At 62.7% G+C, this 17918-nt stretch overlaps 1 protein-coding gene across 7 annotated transcripts in view; it reads left to right on the top strand.

Annotated features, from left to right (window-relative positions):
- Window positions 1–5204: 5204 nt before the first annotated feature.
- PLEKHM1 (pleckstrin homology and RUN domain containing M1) overlaps window positions 5205–17918 on the top strand; it is a 36623-nt gene continuing 23909 nt past the window's right edge. For 2 of the 7 annotated variants that reach the window (XM_075911675.1, XM_075911670.1), the window contains exons 1-2: window positions 5205–5359; window positions 16924–17042. In XM_075911675.1, coding sequence (XP_075767790.1) covers window positions 16956–17042 — 87 coding nt within the window. In that variant the 5' untranslated portion in view covers window positions 5205–5359; window positions 16924–16955. Of the gene's footprint in view, window positions 5360–5987; window positions 7275–12143; window positions 12470–12692; window positions 12847–12888; window positions 13110–13142; window positions 13430–16923; window positions 17043–17918 lie in introns of those variants that run through there. The other 5 variants (XM_075911671.1, XM_075911672.1, XM_075911676.1 and 2 more) reach the window with 5 other exon arrangements.

The following is a 17918-nucleotide window of genomic DNA, read 5'->3' as shown; positions in this document are numbered from 1 at the left end:
CTTCCTCCCTGACACCTTAACCTCATAATCGACGTCCCCTACTCGCCTCAGGACCTCGAAGGGCCCTTGCCACTTGGCCAACAACTTCGAGCCGGGGGTCGGCAACAGCACCAGGACCCGTTGACCCGGGTCGAACACCCGCAACTGAGCTCCTTGGTTATAGTACCGGGCTTGCTTGGCTTGGGCTTGCTCTAGGTTCTCTTTCGCGAACTCCCCTAGCCTGTGTAGCTTTTCCCGGAGGTTCAGGACATACTGCACTGACCCCTGTACTCGGGTCCCCTGTTCCTCCCAATTCTCACGAATAATGTCTAGTATCCCCCGCGGGTGTCTGCCGAACAATAGTTCAAACGGGGAAAACCCTGTAGAGGATTGGGGCACCTCCCGTATCGCGAACAAGAGTGCTGGCAACAACGCGTCCCAGTCCCGGGGTTCTTGCCCTACAAACTTCCTCAGCATCTCCTTTAGCGTTCTATTAAAACGTTCTACTAACCCGTCTGTTTGTGGGTGGTAGATGGCCGTTTTCAGCCGCTCTATCCGCAACAGCTTACACAACTCGTTCATCAGTCTCGAGGTGAAGTTAGTCCCTTGGTCAGTCAGAATCTGCTCCGGCAGCCCCACTCTGGCGAAAATCTTCACGAGTTCCGCGGCAAGGGTGCTGGCGTGCACGTTTCTGAGCGGGACGGCCTCCGGATATCGTGTTGCATAGTCTAATAGCACCAAAATATACTGGTACCCGGTTTTGGATTTGTCTAACGGGCCGACTATATCCATGGCGACCCTCGCGAAGGGCACTCCCACCACGGGCAACGGCACCAGGGGGGCTTTGGGTACCCCCTTCGGCCTAACCTTTTGGCACTCGGGGCAGGAGCCGCAAAAGTCCTTTACTTCGCGGAAGATACCCGGCCAGTAGAACCGCCGAATGATACGCTGCACAGTCTTTTCTGCCCCCAGGTGCCCGGCCCAGGGGTTAGCGTGGGCTAGCTCCATGAGGCGTTGTCGGTACCTTTTTGGCACCAGCAACTGCTCGACCCCCGAATCGCCCCCCTGCCCCCTGTCCACCCGGTACAACCGATCGTGCCGTACCTCAAAGTATGGGCCGGTCGGCCTGTCGGCCTGGGGAGCGTCCTCGTCCTGCGGATCCCGGGCGGCACTCCATGCATGTCGGAGTGACGGATCTTCCCGCTGCTCCTGTATAAAGTCACCATCCACTAGCTCCAGTATTCGCGGTCCTTCTGCCTCGCCCTCTTGTAGGCCGGGGCGGGGGTCCCCGATCATACCCTCCTCTCTCTGGGGAGGCCCTCGTTCCCGCCATGCGTTCAGGGCCCGGCGGAACCCCCGCCAATCCCATCCTAGGAGCGCTGGGTACACTAGCTTAGGGGCGACCACCACGTAGCACCACTCTTGGTGGTCCCCATCCGATATCTGGGTCCACGCGGTGGCGTATTGGTGGGAATCGCTGTGTACGCACTGCACCCAGACTGGCGGGCCCCGTGGTCCTCCCTCCGGGAGTAGGTCGGCTCTCACAATCGTCTGGCTGCAGCCAGAGTCCACAAGGGCTACCACCGTCTTATCCCCTATCCCTACGGTCCTTAATATCTTACCTTGCCCGTCGCTGGCCTCGGGTTCAGCCCCCGCCAGGGCCTGGGCGTAGGAGCAGTCCATATAGGGGCAGTCCCGGATGAAGTGCCCCTCTTGGCCACAGCGGAAGCAGGTCCCGCGGGCCGGAGGTGGGGTGCCCGGCCTCTGACGCCGGGGGGGTTCGGGCCGGGGTTGCGGTGCCTCCCGTGACCCCTCCTCGCCCAGCGCTGGCCTCGCTGCGGCGGTCCATCTCCGCTGTCCGTCCCTCTCTGGGCTCCTTCTCCTTTGGACTCCCCGTCCGATGTCGATACGCGGTGAGGAGGTGGCTTTCCGCCCGCGGTCGCGCCCGTCGGCCCGTTCGGCAGCCTCATAGTCTGTCATCAACTCCACAGCTTCCTGGAGGGTGGAGGGGTGGTGTCTGCGGACCCATCGCTGTCCGCCGGCGGGGAGGATGTTGACGAATTGTTCCAGGACGACTTGTTCCGCCACCTGGGGCCCCGTGTGTTGCTCAGGCTCCAGCCAGCGCCAGGCAGCCTCCCTTAGCTTCTGGGCCATGGCCCGGGGGCGAACCTCGGCGCTGTAGGGTTCACCCCGGAACTTCTGGCGGTGCGTCTCAGGCGTGATCCCCATTTGGTCGAGTATGGCCTCCTTCAATCGATAGTAATGCAGGGCCTCGCGGTCACTTAGACCCCTATATGCTAACTGAGCCGGGCCCGTTAGGTATGGGGCCAGTAGTGTAGCCCAGTGGGACTCTGGCCACCGGGCTACCGTCGCCACCCTCTCAAAGGTGGCGAGGTATGCCTCAGGATCGTCAGCCGGCCCCATCTTAGTTAGCCGTATGGGCAGGCGTGCCACCTCCCCCTCTCCTGCTGGCCCCTCCTCCTCAGGGCATGCTGGACTCAGGGGGGTCACCATTGTCGGTGGATATCGTCTCATCCACTCTTCCTGTTGCGCCTTCATTTGCTCGGCTACCTCCCGGATCAATTGTTTTTGCTGCTCTTGTTGCTGGGTGGTGAGCTGCTGGATTAAGGCTGCCTGCTGCTGTTGGTTTTGCCTTTGGGTCTCCTTAACCCACTCCATGAATTGTGTCGGATCCATGGCGTGTCCCGGTGCGGTTCTCACTCCCCTTTTTCCGAAAAACACCACAAAACACACCCCTCTGTTAGTGCTCCCTAAGCCTTCTCACACCCCCTTTCCTCTCCCGGGGGGGGGGTTGGGTTCGTGAGTGGGTTTTTTTTTTTTTTTTTTTTTTTTCCAACGCCCCTTACATCCGGGGTAGGACCCCCACTACACCCACATTCTCCACCACGTGTGACGCCCCCACGCCGCCCCGCGGCGTTTGCCCAGAGGGCTCGCTATGGTCCTTGAGTCTCGAGCTCCCTTGGCTAGTCTTATTCGCATTTTCGTCTTCGGTTTCCCCCCCGCAACAAGGCAGGAGGGGAAGGGGGGCCCGGGCCCGCCCACTCTCACGGGCCCCAGCCCAGGGCCCTAAGGGTTCTGGTCCAAGTGACCCGAACCTGGCTGACGGGGTACGACCCCTTAACTCGTCAGCCCACCAGTCATCCCTGACTCTGCCCTGGGCTGCTTCCTTCCCCTTCTGCTCCCGAGCTCACCAATTCGCTGCAGTCCGGGGTATCCGTAAGCCTGGGGTGGTCCGCTGCCTCGGCGTTGCTCCTCTGGCCGGTGGGGGGCTGTGCGGTGGGGTGCTGTGCTGCGCTGCTCTGCGCCGCTCTGCACGGCGCTGTCCTCCGCCCGCGGTCTGCTGCCCCCCTTCCCTTGGGGCCGCGGTCCCATTTTAAAGTTGGCGCCGGGGGCGCGGCCCCGGCGTCCTGCGCCGTCCCCGCCCCTCACGCCGGGGCGTCTGCCCGTTGCCGGGGCAACGGGGCCTGGGCTCCGGCGCGCCCAGATGACGTCCTCCGGCGCGTCGGAGGCCAACGCGTTCCTCGCCGCCGCCAAACACCGCGGGCAGCGGCGGGGGGCGCTCTGCCTCCCGCTGTACAGGGCGGCTGAGACGGGGCTCTCCGCCATGGGCGGGGCCGCCCCGTCACAGTGACCATTCTTGATGTCTGACGAGGTCATTAATCCCTTGTTGCAGAGACTGTCCAGTTTGGCCAATGTCCATGGCCGAGGGGCACTGCTGGTACTTGATGGCTGAGATCACGCTGGTGGATGTGCAGTTGTACGAGCCCCTGACGTGGTGGCCGATGTGGCTAGGTCCCGTGACGTGTCACTGGTGTAGATGTGTAGGCAGAGTTGGCAAGATACAAGTTACAGACTAACACGGCCACCCATCTGAGACATTCGTCTCCTACAGGTACAGTCTCTTCCCCAGCAAATGGTGTCCTCTTTCAGAGACTTTTCTAGAGGTTCTGCCGTCTTCGTCAATGCTCAAGTCTACACTGGCCCCCTGGATGTCCCTTGTTCTCAGCACTAATCCAGTTAGCCCTGAGACCTCCCCTTGCCTTTGTGACAGGCCTCACTGTACCAGCTTGGAAACCTGACTTTGCACATTGAACAGATCCCTTCCACTATCCCCCCAAACCTCACCCCACAGCCACCACAATCAGCTGCTCCTTGTGTTTGGCAGAGCCACCATGACCCCCCTGTGAAATGCTGAGCAGATGGTTGGCCAGAAGCAGCCTGGGGGAGTCTGCGTCCCGGGTACCAGTCGCTCCAGGGACAAGCAGTGACACTGGGACCCACAACCGGCTGAACAATCACCCCAAAGGGGAATGCGAAACGGCAATTCACTAAATAATCATGTGGAGGGAAAAGCCCCAGTGGATCCTGCTCCTGGTTAGTGCCACTAGTTCCAGAGCCTCCAGGCGTGGCTGAAACTGCCACCTGACTCCTCCTTGGCACTTTTCATGCACAGATCTCATGGGCAGCCTGCATCATGATTCCCATTTCACGGATGGGGAAACAAGCCCAGAGAGGCAAAGCGACTTGCCCAAGGTCACCCAGCAGCTCAGTGACAGAACCCGACTCCCCCGCCTCCAGCCTGCTGTTCTAGTAGCACCTGCAGCTTTGTTCTACATGCGACAGACGCAGACAGCTGGCTGAGATACAGACACCGTGACAGGCCGCGCCCTGGTAGGTACAGAGCCACGCATCCATTGCTAGCTCCGTGGAACAGGGACCGGTACCAGGGTCGCGCAGGGCTGGGTCAGACGCAGCCCGTGGGCCGAACCCGGCCTGCCTAACTCTTGGACAGGGCTGGGAACTGCACCTGGCTGCCCGTGCCCGCAATTTCCCGGCAGCAGCTCGGGCGGCCAGAGCCGATTGGAGCAGGGGCCAGTCGTGGCCCCTGGACTGGGCCCCACCGCAGGGGGCGGGTGGGTTTTCTGCAGAATGACACCCCCGAGGGGGGAGGCGTAGCCCCGTGGTTTGCGCACTGGCCAGCCCAGGGTTGTGGGTTCAGCCCTTGGGGGGCCACTTAGGGAGCTGGGGCAAATCTGCCAGGGACCGTGCTTGGTGCTGCCGAGGCGGGGCCCGGACTCGCTGACCTCGCCAGGCCTCTGTGAAATGGGTACATCTCCGCGGGAGCCCTGGGCCCCGCCCTGGGAGGCGGCACGTGACCACATCCCAACGTTCGACGCGTCCCCGCCCCGCCCCGGATTCTCCATCCCTGCACGGGGGGGCGCTGTGACCCCGGGGGCCGCGCACGCGCGTCGCGTCCGCCTCTCAGTCCCCGCCCCGCGGCCGACCTGGATCACGTGATCGGGCTGGCGCGCTCCCGCGCTTCCGGGTTCCCAGCCGGAGCCTTGGGGCCGCGGAGCAGGTGAGTGCGCGCGCGCTCCCCCCCCCCCCCCCCGCGAGCCCCTCGGACCCGCCCCCGAGTCCTGCCCCCCCCCCCCCCCCGGCGCGGCACAAGAGCCCCCGGCAGGTTCGCCTGGAGCCGGTGGGGGGGGGGCCCGGGTTGTGTGTGACCAGAGACAGCCCCCCCGCCCGGTGCCCCCCCCCGCCCGCTGCCCCCCCCCGCTACCCCCCCGCCCGGTGCCCCCCCCGCCTGGTGCCCCCCCGCCTGGTGCCCCGCTGCTCCCCCCGCCCGCTGCTCCCCCCGCCTGGTGCCCCCCCGCCCGGTGCCCCCCCCGCCTGGTGCCCCGCTGCTCCCCCCGCCTGGTGCCCCCCCGCCCGGTGCCCCCCCCGCCCGCTGCCCCCCCGCCCGGTGCCCCCCCCGCCTGGTGCCCCGCTGCTCCCCCCGCCTGGTGCCCCCCCGCCCGGTGCCCCCCCCGCCTGGTGCCCCGCTGCTCCCCCCCGCCTGGTGCCCCCCCGCCCGCTGCCCCCCCCGCCTGGTGCCCCCCCCCCCGCTGCCCCCCCCGCCTGGTACCCCCCCGCCCGCTGCCCCCCCGCCCGCTGCCCCCCGCCCGGTGCCCCCCCGCCCGCTGCCCCCCGCCTGGTGTCTCCCCGAACTCGCCCCGTGCCCCCCGGCGGTCGCAGAGCCCCGGCTGGCTCCGTGGGATGCGCCGGGTGCCGGGGGCCCCGGGAAGTGCCGGTCACCGCGGCCTCGGGGCTGCTCGCTGGGTCTGTGACCCGGTGAGAACCTGCCGCAGCAGGACGCTCCCTGTGCCCTGAGGAACAGACTGAACCGGACCCTGGGCAGCGCCGCCACGTCGCTGTCACCTGCACTGACAGAGCCTCGCCTGGCGCCCGGGCGCTGTCGTGGTGTAGCTGCCACGTCGGAAGACTTCAAAGTAGGAATAAGAGATCCTCCAGAATAGGGCTTTATTCCGGAGGATCGGGCCAGTCTAGACGCTTTTTTCCGGCTTTTCCCCAAGCCAGAAAAAAGCGGCGGACATCTTCATTTAAATCCCCCGTGGATTTCCCTATTCCGAAGTTTAAAATTAGCATGCCCCTTTCGAAAAAGGGGCCAGTGTAGACGTAGCCACAGGGTTAGACCCTTCTAGAACTTAGGCTAATTCCACACTTAAACCATTAAAGCCCTGCTAGGGCATTTTCTTCACTCAGTGCAGTCAACCTGTGGAACTCCTTGCCAGAGGATGCGGTGAAGGTTAGAACTTTAACAGGGTTCAAAAAAGAGCTAGATAGATTCATGGAGGTTAGGTCCATCAGTGGCTGTTAGCCAGGATGGGTAGGAATGGTGTCCCTAGCCTCTGTTTCTCTGAAGATGGGTGACGGAAAGGATCATGTGAGCACTACCTGTTGTGATCCCTCCCTCTGGGGCATCAGGTATTGGACACTGTCGGCAGCCAGGACACTGGGCTAGATGGACCTTTGGTCTGACCCAGTGTGACGGGGCAGGCGCCGCGTCCACACTCCCCCGCACTGAGTCGGGAACTGGGGGGGGGGGAGGCGAGGCAGGCACCGTGCCCGCAACCCCCCGCACGGAGCCAGGTTCGGGGACAGAGACCGGCCCGCCGGGGAGGCGGGCGATCGGGGGAGGTCCGGCTGCAAGGGATCCGGGAGGCAGGGCAGACGGAGAGAGGGCGAGCGGCCGCAAGGATGCTCCGGCGCGGCCGGATGACATCAGAGGAAGCGGCGAGCGGGACGCCCAGGGGGGCGGGACCGCAGGCGCCGGGGGAAGACCTGCCCTACTGCTCAGGCAGGGAATTCAAAAGGGCAAGAGCCCCAGCCAGGAGGACGCCAGGGGTGGTGAGGCGGACAGACCCCCACAAGGGGAGGAGAGCACAGGAGGACCCAGACCCGCGGACCCTCAGCGGAGGCAGAGACCGGGGGTAAGCCTATTCCCCAGCTGGGGAATTCCCCAGGGCTAAGCCGAGAAGAAGAGACCCAGGGCGGGGCCGCGGTCCCCGCGAGTGGAGGGTTTGGGGGAACTCGTCCCCCTCCACTATCCAGGGACTCACGTCCCTGTCTCAGGGCCCTGGGTCGGGGCTCGGAGTGTGGGAGAGGCCCATTGGAGCACGGGCCGGCAGCGCGTACAGTTAAGACCGCGGGCAGGCGGTCAGTCACAAGACAGGGAGGGCGCCCGAACTTGGGGTGACCTCCGGAGACTTGGTAACACCTAGTCTGGCTGTTCTCATGGTTTTTAGAGTGAAAGTGTGCCCATGGCACAAGCACTGGGAGAGAGCTTTCCTGACACTCTGGAAACCACCTACACAAGGCGCACTGCCCTCAGAGCTGGGAGCCCACTTACACTGGCACTTTACAGCACTGTGATTTGCTGCACTCTAGCAGGGGGTGTTTTTTTACACCTCTGACCCAAAAAGTTGCAGTGCAGTAAAAGTGGCAGTGTAGACACGGCCTTAGACTGCGTCAAACCCCCCGCCCCTCGCTGAGAGGAGGGATTTGTTGTGTCTAAAAGCTTCTGGGAAGCCTTTACGTTTTTTAGCAACCTTTACAAATCCGAGGATGTGCAGTCTTTTGTAATGGTCTCGCCAGTGCTGTGCACGGATATAACATCACCGGCCTGCGCATGCTCAGTAATCCTTTGTTTGCACACTCTAGGCCCTTTCTTGGCACAGCATCTCATTTGGACCTCGTGTTCTTGATTAAATACAGTGATGTGTACCCTGCATTGGGCCATATTAAACACGTTTGCTTGCATCTGGATTTAAGCAAAGCATCAAGCCATCCACATCTGCCAGAGTGATCCACAGATACAAAGCGGCTACCTGCACATTTGCAGGGTTCTGGATTCAAAATTTGAATCCGTATCTGCCTCCCTATCTTCCGAAATGCGCCGCGTCCACGGATACAATGCAGATCCCTGCGGATTTGTGGGGCTCGCATGATGCAAATTGCTCTGTCACTTGTCTGTCGTTCCTTCACCACCTGACCCATCGTTTTGTTTCATCATCAAGGTATTTTGTATTTTCTTCCAGTTGCTAGATACCAGGTGTTGAAATCACATAACCACCTGGAAGGCTCTGCAGCATCTCCCACTGGCAGAAGGGGAATGCAGTGTTTTCTTTCACAAGCAGCATGTTATTAAGAACTGGAGTTCTCAAAGTCCAAAGCTTGTGCTAGCCATGAACTCTCTCCTCGGGGTAGTGCCATGAGATGAGGGATAGGGTCAGCTTGTTTTGGTGTTGACTAGGGATGTGAAAGAGTAGTCCAGTCAACTAGTCGCATCCTGCCCCCCTTGCTGCATCTATATCAGAGGTAGTAAGGGGGGGGGCAATTCCCCCCCAGCACCATTTCTGTGGTGCTGGGGGAGAGGGGGCAGAGAGGAGAGGCAGCGGTGCTGCGGGGAACCCAGCACAAGCGGGGATGGAAGCAGTCCCTGCTCATAGACTCAGACTTTAAGGTCAGAGGGGACCATTATGATCATCTAGTCTGACCCCCTGCACAGTGCAGGCCACAGAATCTCACCCACCCCTCTTAGAATAATCCTCTCACCTATATCTCAGATATTGAAGCCTTCCAATACTTTGAAGACCCCAAGATGCAGAGAATCCTCCAGCTGTGATCTGCGCCCCACGCTACAGAGGAAGGCAAAAAAACCTCCAGGGCCTCTGCCAATCTACCCTGGAGGAAAATTCCTTCCCGACCCCAAATATGGCAATCAGCTAAACCCTGAGCGTGTGGGCAAGACTCACCAGCCAGACACCCAGAAATTCTCTATAGTAACTCCTATCATCCCTCCATTGACCTATTTCCAACTGATAATGAATGGTCAATTAGTTACCAAGATCACGTTATCTCATCAACCCATCCCCTTCATAAACCCATCTGCACCTTTGCCTTTGAAATGTAGCAAGAACAGTGGGTGGTTGGTTCTGATTGCATTTCAAAGGCAGAGGCACAGTGGGGATCGTGAGCGCCCCTCCCCCTCTCCCTTATCGACTAATCGAGTAACTACTCAATTAGTTGGTGAATCAAAATGTGACTATCCCTAGTGTTGACTTCTCTGCTAGTTGCTGATTCCCCTTCCCTCCCCCTGCTCTCTCCCCGCAGCCCCCAAGCCCTGGTAACTCCTCTCCTGGAGCAGGAGCAGGGCTTTGAAATGATGTTTGCTGGAAGACCAAAGCAGACTGAAGAGAGTCAAGAGGCAGGGTCTTTTTGGCTCAGGAAAGAGAAGTCTGAGGGGGTATGAGAGGGGGCTATGAAATCATGACTGGTGTGGAGAAAGTGAATAAGGAAAAGTGATTTGCTTGTTCCTGTAACACAAGAACTAGGGGCCACCCAATGAAATGAACAGGCAGCAGGTTTAAACCAAACCAAAGGAAGTTTTCCTTCACTCGGCGCACAGTCAACCTGTGGAACTCCTCGCCAGGGGATGAGAAGGCTAGGACTTTAACAGGGTTCAAGAAAGAGCGAGATACATTCATGGAGGCTAGGTCCATCGGTGGCTATTAGCCAGGAATAGTGTCCCTAGCCTGTTTGTCTGGTAATGGGTGACGGGAGGGATCACGTGAGGATTCGCTGTTGTGTTTCCACCCTCTGGGGCATTGGCCGCTGTGGGCAGACAGGACGCTGGACTGGATGGAACTTTGGTCTGGCCCAGCCTGGCCGTTCTGATGTTCTTAGGGTAGTATTGCGGGTCGTCCATCCCCAGCTGCAGCCCTCCGGCTGGTTTGAAAGCTGAGGCTACAAGGAGTGCTGAGCAGGTCAGGCAGGGTCGCAGGAGAGGGGGAAGGGGGCAGGTGGTGGGAAGTTTTCCCTGCGGCACCTCTGGGCAAAGCTGCCGAGTGGGGTTTTGGGTGGAGGCTGTTCCCAGCTGTGCCGAGCTGGCTAGCGGATGTCAGCGGGCCATGCAGCGCCCTGCAGTCCCGAGAGGGTGGAGCAGGGGAGGAGTCAGGTTCTCCCTCACAGAGGCTTCCTGCCTGACTTGGCAGCTGCGTTCCGTTGACTCTGCCCTCTCCTGGCAGCGCCCCCTTCCAGGAGCAGGACTGTGGCACGGCCCTGGTGAGGGACTTTCCCTTTGCTCTTTGCCATTGGTGCATTCAGCAGAGTGTGACCTGCCACCTTCCCAGGCATTTCCCGCTCCCGGGATTGCTCTGAAAGCCACCCGGCCTCCTGCTCTGCTTTCTGCCTCCCCCATCGTGCCGTGTCGGGTGCAGGGTGCGTGCTCCCCAAGGAGTGCGGAGCCGGTGGTTCTCCGGGGCGCCCTGCAGGGCTCCGTTCTGGCTCCGAAATGCTTCCTCTCTTCCTGCCAAGAGCTTGGACTCTAGCGAAGTCAGTGAGCCCCCTGCTCTGCCAGGGAAGTGCTGCACAGTGCTCCTTTAGGTGGGCTGGGCCCGTACTGGAGCCTCGACCACCTTGGGGTCCTGGTCTCCAGCCCTGCAGAGACACCCTGAGGCTGGCTCTCCAGGGAAGGGGGGTCGTGGGGGAATCCCAAGAGGGCTGGTCTGGAAGCCCCCAGCGAGCGGAGGCGAGTGTCCGTGCTTGGGGAAGAGACTGTGCTCTTCACTCTCGGGCATCCCCACTTCCCTTCCCCCAGCGGGCAGAGACCCGGATTCAGTCACTGCCCTTGCTCCTGTTGTCCTGGCCAGCTGGACGGAGGAGATCAGCCCTTGGAATGCAGGAGCGCTCGCCTCACCGGCCGGGCAGGTCACAAGGGTGCATTGCAAGGGGGTTGGTACCTGGAAGTGACGGGAGCAGGGTGCAGCCCCGCTGCAGGTCGGACGAGTTCTGCAGTTTCACCGTGGCTGGGTGCACGCTAGGGCTGTGCCTGCCTATGGAGGGGGGTGATTCCCAGCTCACGCAGACATGCTTGCGCTAGTGCACTAAAACCAGCAGGGTGGCAGCGTGTGGCATGGGCGAGCCGGCGTGGGCCTCCTGGGCACCATGTGCTAGTCCGGCCACGCGAGCACAAGGACGTCTGGGGTTTCACTCGGGGCTGGTGACTGTGTGGCTTGGAGAGGGCGAAGCCGGCTCGGGGAAGGCAGCAGCGACATGCCGAGAGGGGGCCAGGTCAGAGGTGCGCTTTGTCCATCTCCCAGGGAGTTGTAGAGCCTGTAGCACCGACAGGTGGAATCGGACCTGGGATCTGTGGGGCTTAGTGCAGGAGCCAGCTGGCTCCCAGCTGCAGAGCAGGTCCATAATTCACTCCAGGTGGTCTCAGTGCCACTGGATGGGACAGGGCACCACCCCGGGCTCTGGGAGATCGTGGTCTCTGCCTCGTGCACAGGCCCAGATTCCGCACACGGGCAAACCTGTGTGTGCTCCACAGAACGTCTCTGCGGGACTCTCTGAGGCGCCGCACCAACCGCGGAGGCCAGAGCCTGGGCAGGCACCCGACAGATCGATACGTGGCCTGCACAGCCGCTCAGGCCGACGTGCTCCACGCACACTTGGCACCCTTGTCACTTTGTCCTGCCAGCGTGTCGACGGCGCGCGTGGCCTGCGTCACCTTCACGGCAAAGCCAGGCAGTGGCACCAAGTGCCTCCTCGTGCCACGTGCACTGCAACACACGCTCCGAGGGCGAGGCCACTGAGTGTCCACAGATAATGCCATAACGTCTCTGGGGTGCTGGAGCGCAGGGAAGGCCGTGGAGGGAAGCCCCACCCTGGCAGCGTTGGGCTGCTCGGTGTGTGAGGTCTCCAGCCCTGCCTCACTCTGCAGATGGAGGGAGACTCGTAACTCGGGACTTTCCCCACTTTATCTGCCCTCTCACCAAGTCCTTTGATTGGCTCCACAGCGTCACCGCGAGACCCCGGGTGCCGAGTTTGTGGCTCCCAGGTCAGAAGGCGTCTGGATCGTCGCGAGCGTGAGCCTGCGGAGCTCCCCTGGGCCTCCGGCGGGAGGCGTGTCTGTTGGAGCAGACGCCCTTTGAGGAATGTCGTTCAGCGGGCCCAGGGCTAGAGGCGCCTTTGTGCCTTCTGCCTCAGCGATGCGCATGTTGCCAGCTTCCCTGTGGGCGCAGAGGGACGGGCAGGCGGAGCCCTTGTGCAAGTAGCTGGCCCCGCGGCCGGAGGGGCCTGAGGCGTTTTGTGCTGACAGCGCCGGTTTCGTTAGCAGCTGGAAGTGAGTCTTGGGCTTCCTGGCCTGTGGTGGCCAAACTGACCTCAGCTCTGACGCAAGCCACGGCCACTGGGCTCATGCAGTCGCTGGCTGTGGAGCTGCCTCTGGGAGGCTTCCCCGGGCCAAAGCTGCCCCCTTCCGCTCTTGGTGGGACAGCCTGTAAGTGGAAGGACTGTCCTGCAGCCCTCGGTGGTGTACAGGAGACGCCCTTCGCAGTTCCTCTTAGCCACGGCTGGGCAGGAGCCGGGAGTCACGGCTTTGCTGTGTGTGGACGAAGGACTGGTCCCCGCAGCTGGAGCAGGCCGGCCTCCTCACACAGGCTGTACACAGGAGAGCTGGGACGAGCTCAGGGCTGCACTTGCGGCAGACCCGTGGCTCTGGTACGTTAGCCACGGTGCCGAATTGACATGCTCGGTCTGCGCTCGCTGGGCGCACAGCTCTAACCATTAGCCAGCCCTTCCTCTCCCACCACTCAGCTGGTCCATAGCGAGCCTCTGGCCTTCCCCGTACAGCGCTCTGCGGGGCTTGGAGGGAACGGAGGTCGTGCTGGTCGAGCTCTGCCTGGTGACGGCGCTGACAGCGGCTCATTCCTTGTCCTGGGGTGGAGGAGGGGGCAGGAAAGCGCCGTTGGTCTGGCTGCTGGGTAAGCACCTTATTTTCTCGGGGTGGGGGATAACGTCCGCGGGGCTCGTGCCTGGAAAATGACTGGCTCTGTTCCAGGCCCTGAGTCACTGGGTGACTGTTTTCCGTGTGAGCAGTCACCTTCCATCGCGGTGGTTTAAACCGGGGACGCCTGAGTCCCCCGGATCCTGGCTCCAGGGCGGGATTGCTGGGAAGAGCCTGAGACTCGTTTGTGCGGTTTGGATGCTCCGGGGCCCAAGATGCGAGTGTTTTAGAGCCTGGGCTCTGTTAGCTGTACGCTCGAGGCGCCGCTGTCTCTCAGTAGCGGCTTCGTCTCCTGAGGTAAGAGGGCTCCCTGGTTTGATCTGAATTCTGCTTTCCGTCGGTGCTGCCTGAGCAGCGTCTGAGTCGATGGGCAGCAGGGAAATCGGACGCCCGTTTCCGGCGCAGGCTTGGCACGTCCGGGCACCTTCTGTTCTGTGAAATCCGTTCCAGAGCCCTGCGTGCCCAAGGAGCGCCCGGGCCCCTTTTGCACCATTTGGGTTTCCCCAGATCCCCACCAGGCAACAGGCTACGGAGACGTTTCCTTTCTGCTCGACGAGTTCTCCAAAATGCCAAGTGCGCGTGGGCTGCTGGTCCGGCGCCTGCCCCTTGTTTGTGCTGGAAGGAAGAAGCTGCCGCAGCGGCACAGCTGGGCATGGAGTACTGGGTTGGCTGGGCTGGCTGCGAGCCCATCTCCTTCCTAGGTGCCACATAGACCCCGGGGTGTCCCAAGTTAAGAGACTGCAGAGTCCCTCGGAACGACCCCCCCGAGCAGCAAACGAACCGGCGGTGAGGGGGGGCTGAGTGCCAGGCCCCATCCGGTGCTGCTCACACCGTCCAAGCAGAACGGGAGGCAGGGAGCAAGTTCCCCGGAGCCCATTTTGAGGCTTGTAAAGAGCGTTAGAGCAGCTGTACCCCGGTGGGAAACACCAGAGGCCAGATTCTCACCAGAGCCAGCCCTGCGCAGCTCCCCGGCTCTCCGTGGGACTGTTGGATGCTGAGCACAGTGAAAACTTGGTCACAGGGGCCCCGAGCAGCAATGTAGGACACAGAGACCGCGGCCTCGGAAGGACTCAGGCGCCCATGTCCATGCACGGAATTAACAGAGTGATGTGCACCAGCGTGGAGGTGGCGTGCCACACGGAGGTGATGTGCAGCATAGCACCTCCAGATTGGTGCACATACCAAAATTCATTCTGCACATGGGCAGTGGGGTGGGAGTGTGGGAGGGGGCTCAGAGTTGGGGGGACGAGGGGTGGAGCTGGGCTTGAGGCTTTAGGGCGTGGGAGGGGGCTTAAGGCTGGGGTGGAGAACGAAGGCTGTGGCTCGGGGTTCAGGATCTGGGATGGGGTTTGGGGTACAACCTCCCCAACGTCCCCTCTCACTGCAGCAGGTGCGGGGCAGGTGAGAGGTGCCTCTTTACCTCCTGGTGCGGCTGGGTTGGCCCCTCTCTCAGTTCCGGCAGGGGAGGAGGGTGGGGAATGTTATGTGTTATAGCTGCCTCCACTTCCATACGCTGTGCCTGCTGTGGTCCAGGCCTGTGCGGTGCGTGAAGGCCTGGCTGGGCTTCTCGCCCTGGCTCCAGGTTCTGCATGACCTGAGCGAAGTTTGCAGCTGTAGAGGTGCCCTGTTCCAAACGCTGATTCATTTGAGTTTGTCCCCCTCCCCCCGACAGTCCCAGCAGGAGCTTGGCCGGCCACTGGCCTTCCGAATCCCAGGCCTGGCCGATGCAGAACCAACCCATTTGCAGTTCTTTGACTTGCCTTCTGGCTTTGTGCCCTCCAAGTGCGTCTCCAGCCTTTCCCTGCTACAGGGAGCTGTCGCCTGACCCCTGCAGCCACGAGCCCAGCGCTTGAACCCCCTGAGCTAGGCAGTGTGCTCCTGTGCTTTGTCAGAGAGAAACAGGCTCCCGATGTGGGGCAGAGGTTAAAGCCCCGCGCTCGGCCCCCGCGCTCCGCCGTGCTGAGGGCAGTGCAGAGCCAGGCTGCACGGAGACCAGGCTCCCGATGTGGGGCAGAGGTTAAAGCCCCGCGCTCGGCCCCCGCGCTCCGCCGTGCTGAGGGCAGTGCAGAGCCAGGCTGCAGGGAGACCAGGCTCCCGATGTGGGGCAGAGGTTAAAGCCCCGCGCTCGGCCCCCGCGCTCTGCCGTGCTGAGGGCAGTGCAGAGCCAGGCTGCATGGAGACCAGGGTTCCGGGAGAATCTTTGGGAATCCGGCCCCAGCAGCCATGGGCAGCGTGGACCAGAGCGTGGGCCGTGGGAGCGGGTCTCCTGCCCCTCGGTGGGCCACAGGATTGTGCCCGGGGCGGTCTCTGCTATCTGCACGGGGGTGCCACGGAGCCGTGGCGGCGCTGGGATTGGGGCGGGCGTGCAGGATGTGTGCAGTCAGCAGGAGCCTCCCCGTCGCTCTGGTCACAGCGGTAGGGAGACCCCTGCGTGGCCGGACGCCAGCGGAGCCTGCCAGTGTGTGGCGGGCCACCGTGTGTTGTGCCTGCGTCGCGGCTACGCCCGTTCGGAGCCAGGCTGTGCCCCTAGGCAGGGCGCCACCGAGCCTCGCTTGGCCTGGAAGCCTGCGTCCGCGGGGCGGGGGGACTGGAGGCAGATGTGAGGACATGGCCTCTGCAAGGGGCAGGAGTGTTCGGGCAGCCTGCGCTGACCCATGGGGAGGAGGGGCACGTGCGGCGAGAGGGGCAAGTGGAGCAACGTGGCCCCAGCTCGCTCTGCTCCTCCAGCCACGTCGCTCAGGGGCGGGGTGGGGCCCCCGGCGGGGGGGCAGAGCGAGCTGGGGCTGTGTTGCTCCACTTGCCCACTGCTGCCAGTGGGTGCATGGGTCAGACCCTCGGCGCCGGCCCGCTACCCCCAGGTCTCCCCGGGCTGCCTCTGTTGGGGGAAGGGCAGGAGAGAGGCAGGGATAGAGGGGGTTGGCCTGGCTTTTCCCATGGCTGCGGGGGAGGTAACGTGGCTGGTGCCCCCGCCCCATGGGGAGCAGAGCCACCCTCAGACATTGGCAGGGCCAGCAGCTGTTGCCCTGCGTGCTCTGCCACCAGGCTCCTGGGTTGCGGCTCTCCGGGGTGGCAGGCTGGCTGCTTTCTCCTGGGGAGCCTGCTTGTCCCTGGAGCAGCTCTTGTGGAGATTCAGGGTTCAGCAAAGAGCTGGAGGCATTGCTGGAGGTTACGGCCGCCAGTGGCCCGCGACGGAGTCCCAGCCTCTGTGTCAGGGCTGGGAACGGGCAACGGGAGGGACGGTTCCGTGGCCTGGTCACTGGGGCACCCGGCCTGGCCGCTGGCGAATGGGCCTTTGGGCTCGCCCGGCCTGGCCGTGCTCATGTTCCTTGGATCCCCTGCGGAAGGCGGTCGTCCCATGGGCATCTCTGTGTGTGTGGGGCCCGCTGCACATGGAAAGCCAGACTCCCCCTGCCGCCCATCCCAGCAGCATGGGCTGGCCGGGCTCTGTCGGCCACCCTGTTGTTCCTTGCATGCGGCAGTGCCTGGGTGCTGCACGAGGAGAGACACAAAGGCAGCCGGGAGCTGGAGTTGCCCCCGGAGAGATGGCATGGCAGGGCCTCGCCGGCTGCCTCGGTCTGATAGAACCTGTGCCCCGCCTGCGGCCCCTCTACGGCATCAGGCCTCCGCCTGGGGGAACTGCGGGGGTGTTTGCGTTGAGAGCACTGGGGACTGGCATGGGTCGGCCCCACGCTGGGTTTGGCGTGATGGGCCTGCGCTCTGGCTGGGAAGACTCTGATCTGCACGTCCTGCTGAATCCCTGTCGCACGTCTCCTTGTTCCCGTGTCCTGCAGGTTTTCGTCCCCCGTGTCTTCCCACAGGCGTGATGTGCTGTGAGTCGGGGGCAGGAGGCTCTGAGATGCATTCCAGTCACACGGCTGAGACCCGGCCTGGCCCCAAGGCAGCGATTCAGGTGGGTGAGTCCGGCTGGGGCTCCCTGTGACTGGCAGGTAACTCGCGTGAGCTGACGTGGCTGTGAGCGGCAGGCCGGTATACCAGTGCAAATCGGGGGGTGTAGCGGCCAACGCCCGCCCTACGCAGAGAGAAAGGGGCTTTTCCTGGTGTCGCTGCTTTCGTTCAGCAGCTCAGTGCCAGCTCCGGGCAAGGGGGGTTGTGTCTTGTTGCTGTGAGCGGTCCCGCGAGGAGGGTGCTGCACAGCGACAGGAGCTGCCCGAGCCTGGGCTCAGCACAGAGACCGGTGTCGTGAGAAAGCCCGTCGGTGGGTGTCTCCACGCCATCGGCTGCTGGTTAACCTGCTGCCCCTGGCAGGCCCGGCACAGCGTGCAGCCCATTCCAAGCGGTGGGTCGGTGCCCGGAGCACCCTTACGGGAGTGGCAGTCGCCTGGGTGTTTCTCTCTGCGCAGCCTTGGGACTCTGCACATCTCTCAAGCCACTTTTTAGTAAACTAGCTACAGAGATTGGGATTCGGGCTTGCCCCAGGACAGAGGTAGTTGTGGAGAACGGGGGGGGGGGGGGGTCAGTAGTGCCCGTGGTGCAAGCAAGAGGCGGAGCGCCTGGTGCTGGATGTTCCACGGTCAGGCAGTGAAATGACCGTCCCCCCGCACGGAGCTCACACGCTAGGGTGTTACGCAGTCCGGCAAGGCGGGGGAGAGGTAAGGTCACATTTTGGGGTGACTCCCTGCTGTTGAAGCCAGCCAAGCCGTGCTCACCATGCACCCTGCAGCAGGAAGCAAGCTTGATTCCTGCCGGCGGAGCGCGATCGCAGAGGTCAGCTGGCGTGGCTGACCCTTCCCTGTGTGTCGAGTGGCTGTTTCCCGTCCCGTGTGGA

The sequence above is a fragment of the Pelodiscus sinensis genome, chromosome 29, assembly GCF_049634645.1.
Source record: "Pelodiscus sinensis isolate JC-2024 chromosome 29, ASM4963464v1, whole genome shotgun sequence".
NCBI classification, from domain to species: Eukaryota; Metazoa; Chordata; order Testudines; family Trionychidae; genus Pelodiscus; species Pelodiscus sinensis.
The sequence above is the reverse complement of the archived record's forward strand: the minus strand, read 5'-3'. Positions and strand labels throughout refer to the sequence as shown.